The sequence below is a fragment of the Telopea speciosissima genome, chromosome 6 (genome assembly GCF_018873765.1).
Source record: "Telopea speciosissima isolate NSW1024214 ecotype Mountain lineage chromosome 6, Tspe_v1, whole genome shotgun sequence".
NCBI lineage: Eukaryota > Viridiplantae > Streptophyta > Magnoliopsida > Proteales > Proteaceae > Telopea > Telopea speciosissima.
The window spans coordinates 47,443,255-47,452,738 of NC_057921.1; the positions used below are offsets into that span (position 1 = coordinate 47,443,255).

Here is a 9,484-nt window from a genome sequence, read left to right on the forward strand (position 1 = left end):
GAGGGCGACCACCCCGGATCCCAGACTTCTAGAAGGCATGCCATCGCAACTGATTAATCAGTCTCAGATTGTGTCCACCACCGGTTCTATTTCTCCAGCTGCAAGCTCTTCCAATGGTGTTCTGAAGGAGAGTGTTATTATGGAAAGTTCAAAATTACCGGGGCTGTCTCATACCACTCTCCCTCCTTCCACTTCGGGATTGGTATGTCAATCACAAAATATCCCTCCATTACACCCCCAAAATCCGCAAGCTTTGAATCCCAACCATATTAGTCACCCACCCACCAATCTAAATCAAATCTTAGCTAGTAACCCTATTTTCAATCACCCTGACGTGGCATCCCTTCTTTCTAATTTAATTCCACACCCTCCACTATATCCTTAAATCATCCCCCTATAACCGACCCACCATATCAGAATCCCACTATCCACTCCTCACCTACTCATGAACAAGTGTCTCCCCCATCCAACTTTCCTTTATCACCTCCACCACACCCGACCCAAGAGACCCACAACTCACCCATGGATATAGTTGAGACGCAGTTACATCAAGGAGAGTTTGCGATGGTCCATCATGATCCAGCTTGCGCCATTGATTCGGGTCATGATAAACAGAAGAGACCCAGATTGGAACGTCTAGAAGAGAGGCAAGACCCAGTCGAGACTACTCAAACTGAGACAAAAGCAGTGGAGCATTTTTTATACTTGGAACCCGTGGTAGCTGGGGAGGCTCAGCACCGCGGGAATCAATGAAAATCTTAAGCTGGAATTGTCGCGGATTGGGGAGGGCTGCGACAATTCGTGACCTAGTTCACCTCTCTCATGTAGAGAAGCCAGACATAATTTTTCTGATCGAAACTAAGGCTGGAAAGGATAATATTACTCGGCTGTGTAGGAAGATAGGCTTTCACTCTTGTTTCTCAGTGGATGCGAAGGGCGCCTCAGGTGGCTTGGCTCTCCTTTGGACTCATAATATTACTGTTGATGTTATTTTCTCAAACAGCCATGTAGTAGATTCTAAGGTTTATAATAAAGATGGTTCTTTCTTTTATATGACTTCAGTTTATGGTGCTTCTATTAAAAGTAAAAGGAAAGAAGTGTGGGAGCAATTAACCCAAATTGGAAGTGGCAGACACATGGAGTGGCTTTGCTATGGTGATTTTAACTCTTTTTTGGCCTGGCACGAGAAGGAGGGTGGTAACCGTACTGGACAAAGAGATATTGAGGGATTTAAGGATATGACCATAGCTTGTGCTTTGGAGGATATTGGCTCTCATGGTCCCTGTTTTACTTGGAGTAATAAGAGGAAGGGTGAGGCTAATATAAGAATCAGGTTTGATAGGGCTCTGGCGAATGATGCTTGGAGAACTTCGCACCCGGATGCAGTGGTTTTGGTTAAACCCACTCTGAACTCTGATCACGCTCCCCTCATAATTGATTCAGTAGGTGGTCATTTCAAAGGGGAGCGTCTCTTCCGTTTTGAGTCAGCCTGGTTTCGCCACCCCGATTGTGAGAAGACAGCTAATACAGCCTGGACTACCCCTGTGCCTAGTAATCCCCTGCCTGCCTTATATCATAAAATGAGTGGTATTCAGCCGGTTTTCAAACGTTGGAACAAGGAGGTCTTTGGTCATATCCAAACAAAGATTAAGGACCTTCAATTGGCCCTAATCAAGCTCCAAGAGGGACCAATCGGTGATGATTACCATGCCCAGGAGGAGAATATCACTACCCCTGCTTAATGAAGAATTGGAGAGAGAGGAGGAACTGTGGCGCCAAAAGTCTCGCATTAGTTGGTTACAACAAGGTGACCGGAACACCAGATTTTTCCACATGTCCACCATCCAACATCGTAGCCACAATAGGATCTTGAAGCTCCAGGACAGTGAAGGTCGTTGGACTCATGATGAAAAGAGGATTTATGATCTAATGACTGAGTACTACCAGGACATCTTTACTTCTGAAGGGCTGGACTCTGCAGCTTTGAACCATGTTCTCTCTATCATGCAGCCTCAGGTAGATGCAACCACGAATTCTTATTTGTGTGCCCCCCCCCTCTTTAGATGAGACCAAGAAAGCACTTTTTGCAATGGCACCTTTAAAATCCCCTGGTCCGGATGGGCTTCCCCCGGCTTTTTTCCAAAAATACTGGGATTTTACTCACCCGGAGATTCACTCATTTGTTTGCAATTTTTTTAACACTAGTATGCTCCCACAAGAATGTAATGAGACCTTACTTTGTTTGGTTCCAAAGGTTTCTAACCCCTCAAGTGCAGATCAGTATAGACCTATCAGTCTGTGCCCTGTGGTTGTTAAGGTCATCACGAAGATTATGGCTTCTAGGTTGAAAGGTGTTCTGGATCAAATTGTGGCTCCAAACCAGTCTGCTTTTATCCCTAGCCATTCTATCTCCGACAACATTCTTATGGCCCATGAGTTATTCAGCTACATTAATAAGAAGAAGAAGGGGAAGCAGAGGTTTTTGGCTCAAGTGGATATGAAGAAAGCGTACGACCGCATGCAGTGGAATTTCCCGGAATCGATCCTCTTGAGCCTGGGGTTCACTCGCAATGGGTGAACATGGTCCTCTCTTGTCTCAAAACGGTTTCGTACAGCATTATCATTAATGGGGCGGTTAGGGGGAAGGTGATTCCCACCAGGGGTATTCGCCAAGGGGATCCTCTATCTCCAGCTCTTTTCATCCTGTGCTTGCAAGCTTTAAGTGCAGTAATAGCCCACTCTGAACAACAAGGTCTGGTTAGAGGAATCAAGGTAAAAAATAGGACTAAGCCGATGACACACCTTCTCTTTGCAGATGACTGTTGTCTGTTTTCAGAAATGAAACTTGAAGAAGTGTGCAACCTGAAGGATTGTGTGGATGTTTACTGCAGGGCAAGTGGTCAAGCTGTAAATCTCAAGAAGTCCTCAATTACCTTTAGCCCTAATGTAGCAATGCGCTTCCGAAGATGGTTCTCGTGTATCCTGAAGGTCTCTTACTCAAAAGGCCCTTCTAGATACCTTGGTTTACCTACAGATTTTGGGGTTTCAAAAGTAGCTCTCTTCCAGGATCTAGCAGATAAGGTGGGGCGTCGTTTCTCAGGGTGGAAGAACAGATTATTATCGCATGCAGGAAAGGAGATCATGCTTAAATCTGTGGCTTTGTCGATGGGGAACTATGCCAATTCCCATTTTAAACTTTCGGCTTCACATCACTCTCAGATTCGTAAGGAGGCCACTAGCTTCTTCTGGGGGGATGACACAGATAAAAGGAAGATCCGTTGGATTGCTTGGCGCAGATTATGTAGATCTAAAGATCTTGGTGGCTTGGGTTTTAGAGACCCAGAGCTTCAAAATAAAGCTCTTCTTTCTAAGATGGCTTGGAGATTGTGGAAGGAGCCTGACTCAATGTGGGGCAGGTTTATGAAAGCAATTTACTTCCCCAATGGGGATTTCCTTTCTGCTAGATTGGGAGCTCAACCATCTTGGGCTTGGAGAAGTCTTTTGGAGGGGCGTAAGGTTTTGAAAGATGGTTTGCTGTGGAAAATAGGGGGAGGGATGAATATTAAAATTTGGGAGGATAATTGGGTACCTTCACTACCTAATTTTCGGTTACAATACCCCCCTATGGAGCCAGACCCCCCTAGCATGGTTTGGGAGCTTATTAATCATTCCTGCAGGAAATGGAAGGAGGATGTTCTTTCCAAATACTTCCACCCTAGTGATAGTGAAGCTATTCGAAGAATTCACTTGAGTCTTTTTCCTAGAAGTGATTGTTTGATTTGGGGGGCAGCAAAAGGCGGCTTTTTCTCAGTCAAAAGTGCTTACCATCTTCTCTCCAACCAAAGAATGGAAAGCGAGTCTTCTAAGGCCTCCTCAGCGAATTTACATTCTTGGGACTTGGTGCCGAGATCAGTGTGGAGGTTAATCTGGGCGAGTAATACCCTCCCTAAAATAAAGGCCTTTCTTTGGAGAGCTCGCGCTGGTGGTTTGGCTTCGGCTACTGCTCTACACCAACGTCAGGTTCTAGTTGATACTTGTTGTCGTAGATGTGGTTCCCATGAGGAGTCTGTTGATCACATCCTCCTCAAGTGTACGTTTGCGAGAGCTATTTGGTTCGGTTGTAACCTTCACCCCCTCTTGCCTCGTGGTGACAACTTTCATCTTTATCAATTCCTTCAGGCGTGGATCTCCCTTGCAGACCGGGGCAAGTCTACTTTTAAGGAGGTAACAGCTCTTTGCTGCTTCGTGCTTTGGTATCTTTGGACCTCGAGGAATGATCTGCTTTTTGGTGGTAAGGTTTGGACTGGTGAAGAGGTCATCTGATGAGCACATTTATGTGTGAAATTTTAGGGCATAAATTATACATTTTACCACATTGGACAGAGTTACTCGGTGCTTTCTTGTGCTTTTCAGGGTTTAGGTGAATTCTTGTGAAAATGAAGGAGATGATGCTAAGGAGATGTTTTTAAGCTTTTTAGAAGTGTAAATGGATGCATAGCCCATCGAGTCAGCTTCGTAATGGTTCAAACGACACTTAATTCCGAGTTGAAACGAAGAAGTTATGGCTGTTTCCATAACGACGCGTGAAAATGGTCTGCAGGGGTTTATTTATAATTATTGACAGTCGGATGGGGACAAAGTGAAACGGAAGTTCGGATTTTAGGGGCCTTAATGAAATTATCAGAAGTTACTTTACTGTACCCGAAAGATTCCATTTGGAAGGCTCTGGACAGTCCAACTTCAACTTGAGATATCTTGGGCTCCCCAACTCCGAATTGGATGAAATTTGGGTCTATTTTGTGTGATTTTTCGCAAGGAACACAATGGTGAGACCTATATAAGCACCCCATTCTCCACGTTTTCTGAAGGACAGAATGGGTATTTTATTTATTCTTGAAGGAATCCTAGTCATCACCCTTACTCTCTCTCTCCTCCAACTTCTCAAGGGCACTTCTGAAATTCTACTTGGGATAGATTTATTTTGAAAGATATTCTCTCACCTATGGAAAGTTGAAAAGTCAAAGATGCTTTGATTTTATTGCTTGGAGAAGATATCTACAAAGAAAAGGAAGCACAAGTTAGAATTAGAAATTTACTTTTCTAAAAATAGAAGGTCTATGTAAATAATCTTCTCTTCTTCTTCTTTCTATTTTTTTCTTTTTTTCTTAGGATTCAAGGCATTGTAAAAGAGGAAGGAGAAGAGAATATTCTCTTTTCTTAGGGAATATTTCTCCTACACTTCCCCCTTCTCTCTTCTCCTCTCTTCCCCTATAAATACCCCTTGCCCTTTGGGTTGTAAGAAGTAGTTTTTTAGTTCAGTTTTTAGTTCAATTTTAATTCAGTTTTTTAGTGTAATTTTTACTTCATTCACTTAGTGAAATTTTCTCTTCTTTTCCTATTTTTGGCTTAAGTTCTTAGTTTTGATTTCAAGTTCTTAATTTTGATTTCATAAGTCTAGTTTAATGGTTGTAATAGTTTTAGTTTAAAGCTTCCTAGTCTAAGTTCCTATGTTGATGACAAGACATGGAGATTTAGAAGAGGAAGCCATGGTGAGTTTATTTAAGTATTCAAGCACATCAAGGTATCTCATTCTTTAAACCCTTAATCTCATTCTCCCTCTCCTCTATCTCTCTCTATCTTCTTCTTCTTCTCCCTCTATTTCTTTTATTTTTTTTATATGGTTGTGGTATGTGGATGCACTTTTATTCCCTTATTTATTTTTATGTGATTATGAAGTGTGACTGCGTTTTTGTTATTCTTTCCAATTTACGTTAGTTTGATAGGTTAGATGCTCATATGTTAGGATGCCAACTTAATCCCTTAATTTTGTTAGATGCTTATGAGTTAGGATGCTTTAATTTTCATTAGTTTAATTAGTTTAATTTAACACTTTAATTTGGTTCACTTTGCATTACTTTTAAATTAATTAAATAGAGTGGCATATATCTCCTCGTGTTCGACCCGTAGCTACGATTGACCCGTACGCTTGCGGTAATTTTTAAACTCAAACATCATCCAAGCTGCTAAGAGGGCGTGTGATGAATTTTTGAAGGCCACCAGTATAGCCCATCCCTCTCAAGCCCCTTCTCGAGTTCCTGGGCAGGTTTCTTGGCTTCCCCCTCTCCCTGGTTCCTTCAAACTCAATTGTGATGCTTCGTTGGATCTAGGGACCAAGCGTAGTGGTGTTGGCTTTGTCATCAGAGACCATGTTAGTAGATGCTGCATTGCTGTCTCAAATCCCACTCCCTTCAATGAAATTCTGGTTGGTGAGGCGATGGCGATTAGAGAAGGGCTTTTGGAAGCCATCTCGGAAGGAACTCTCTCCATCACCGTGGAAAGTGATAATCTGGGCATTATTTCTTCACTTTTGAATCCTTCGAAGATCCCGGATTTTATTGTTTTGCCTATTGTGGAGGACATTAGACATATCTCCACCTACTTTGATGATTGTAACTTTGCTTATATTCCAAGGGCTGCTAACTCCCTAGCAGACTGCCTTGCCAGGAGGGCTCTATCCGTTGCGGGAAGGATGGTTTGGCTCAACTCCGATCCCTTGTTTTCTGAAGCTGCGACTTTGGACTCAAGGAGTGTTTCCCGTTCTTTGCAATAAATCTATCTTTTACCACAAAAAAAAAAAAAAAGAATATAATATATTATTTACTCACCCAAAAAAAAAGAAAGATACCCTTCCAAAAAATACTCAAAAGATACTATTATTGAAATCAAATTTGAAAAGGAAAAGGACACAACCTGTTAAAAGAAATTTGAAATACAAAGGGATACTTTAAGACAAAATGGTGCCTAACTTTTAGAATTTGTTTTTTATTAACCATTAAAACCACATTAGTTGACTCGGGTAAAGTTATCTGCTGATGACAATGCCGAAGGTGGATTCAAGTTTTCTTTTATTCTAAATCCATGTATTTGTGTGTGAATATTTATTAGGTTTTTTCTTTATATTTTGGCCATTTTTCCCAACAACTTTCATGGTGATGAATCCATGAAACTCATGTGTGTGGCCAAAGCCTGTGACAACATTATTAACAAAGCCGGCCACAATCCATACCCAAAAGCACTATATCCTACTCATAGGAGAAGAACCCAAAGCCTTAGCCATGTCCCTAAGCACAAACTTCTGAATCTTCCCAGTAGATGTCTTCGGTAGCTCGGCAATGAAAACCACTGTTTTCGGCACCATGTAGTGCGGCAACTTTGCTCTACAGAACTCAATAATATCCTTCTCTGATGGCTTATTTGATTCCAATGGCTTCAAGCTTACAAAAGCACAAGGGGTCTCACCCCAGAAATCATGTGGCCGAGCCACCACAGCCGCTTCACGAACCGCCGGGTTCGAGTATAGAACCGATTCAACCTCTACACTGCTCACATTTTCCCCACCACTTATGATTACATCCTTCAATCGGTCCTTGATTTGAAGGTATCCATCTGGGTGTATTACGCCCATGTCACCCGTATGGAACCAACCCCCTTTCATTGACTCAGCTGTTGCACCCGGGTTTTTGAAATAACCCAGTGTAATACTCCCACCTCGTAAAACGATTTCTCCGATTGATGACCCGTCCCGTTTCACACTCAATCCGGACTCAGGATCAATCACATCCACCTCGGCCATGCCGGCGGTCCTCACCCCTTGTCTGGCCTTCAACCTTGCTCGATCCGTCAAGGGTAGCCGATCCCATTCGGGTTTCCACGCACACGAGATCACAGATCCACCCGTCTCAGTCATCCCAAACCCATGAGTCACGATGAAACCCAGCGATTCCATCTTGGATAGGATAACGGCCGGTGGCGGTGAACCACCGGTATTAATCTGGACCGGGTTTGGGAGTGGTTCCTGGTTTGGTTCATTCGCAAGGATGTTGAGAACAACAGGTGCGCCGCACATGTGGGTGATGCGATAACGACGAATCGCAGCGTAGACTGCTGCTCCATCAAATTTGCGAACGCAGACGTTAGTTGCACCAACAGCAGCCAAAGCCCAGGTATAGCTCCAACCATTTCCATGGAACATGGGAAGGGTCCAAAGGTAGACAACCCGTTTCGGTACTGACCAGTCAATCAGGCTATCAAGGGCCATGATGAACAGCCCTCGGTGAGTGTGAACCACTCCTTTGGGAGCAGAGGTGGTACCCGAGGTGTAATTCAACACCATCGGGTCCCACTCTGTCTCTGGCCTAACCCACTTGAAGGCCTGGTCGCCTTTCGCGATTAGGCCTTCATAAGTGAGGTTAGCATCATCACCGGCGGGTGATGATGAGGTGTGAACATCGTCGTCATCCATTATGAAATAGAGTAAAGGTGGTGTGATGTTGGGTGGAAATAAGGAAATAGCTTCCAAGACAAGGGAACGAGAGGATGAATCGACGAAGATGAGCTTAGACTCACCATGACGGAGTAGAATGGAGATGGTGTGGGCGTCGAGACGGGTGTTGAGGGTGTTGAGGATGGCACCACACATGGGGATGGCGAAATGCAGCTCATAAACGGCGGGGAGATTCGGTGCGAAGACAGAGACGACTTGCCGTCGTCCGATGCCAAGGGAAGAGAGAGCGGAAGCAAGTTGTAAGCAGCGACGGTAAGTTTGGGACCATGTGTAGGTGGTGGTGTTGTAAATGATGGAGGTGCAGTCGCCATAGACGGTGGCAGCTCGTTCAAGGAAGCCTAGTGGTGTAAGAGGAGGAGAGTTTGCAGCGGTTGGCTTCAGGAGATCCATTGCCAAATGCCAATGTCTTTCTCTTGAATTGTTAGTTGAGATGGAGAGGAGAAGACAGGTATGAACCGCTAGTTAAAGCCCATTTTTTCCCTTTTTTTGGGTAGAAACCCATCTTTTATGATACTCTCCAGACGGAAAAGAAGTTGTGTATCATTGTTTATCTCTACCATATATTGATTATTGATAACTCAACACATTTTTTATTTAGAAATATCCTTTTAAGACAATTTAAGTGACATCGAATGAATTATTATATATGTGTTGAATGTTGGACGTACGTTCGTGAATCATACAAATATATACATCAGAATCATATTACCACGATGAGAACACGAAAAAATACAGATATTACGAATTAGTTTTTAGGATTAACAATTAAATAATAGAAAATATTATTTGAACATTTGTGGTGGTTACACAATGATGTGGAAGTCTCAACAAGACTTAAAAGATAATTATAAATCTGATGTAATTAAACGTCTCTTTTATGGTATATAGACAGTAACAATTAAATAATAGTGCCCTAGCTGTTATATAATATTTGAATAGGAATATTCTTAATGGTTGGAGTGTGATGTGAACAGAACAAATAAGACAAAAAAACAACTATAATATAATTGAGCTTTTCATTATGATACAAATTTGGCAAAAGGTTTCATGCATTTGTCTTCTCTCACAATTAGGGGTTGAAATGACATAAACGCTCCTTATTTGACATTACCTAACCTGTCCACTTTCATGTGGCTATGC

The 9,484-nt window shown here is 42.8% G+C and overlaps 1 protein-coding gene across 1 annotated transcript; it reads right to left on the minus strand.

The window, feature by feature from the left end:
- Positions 1–7,043: 7,043 nt before the first annotated feature.
- Positions 7,044–8,752, minus strand: LOC122663672 (2-methylpropanoate--CoA ligase CCL4-like). The gene has a single exon (XM_043859289.1). The coding sequence runs from the start codon at positions 8,732–8,734 to the stop codon at positions 7,076–7,078; it is 1,659 nt and encodes a 552-aa protein (XP_043715224.1). The 5' UTR covers positions 8,735–8,752; the 3' UTR covers positions 7,044–7,075.
- Positions 8,753–9,484: the final 732 nt, after the last annotated feature.

What these genes read in the sequence shown, in the direction of transcription:
- LOC122663672 (XM_043859289.1), bottom strand. Translation starts at nt 8,734, where the DNA reads ATGGATCTCCTGAAGCCAACCGCTGCAAACTCTCCTCCTCTTACACCA.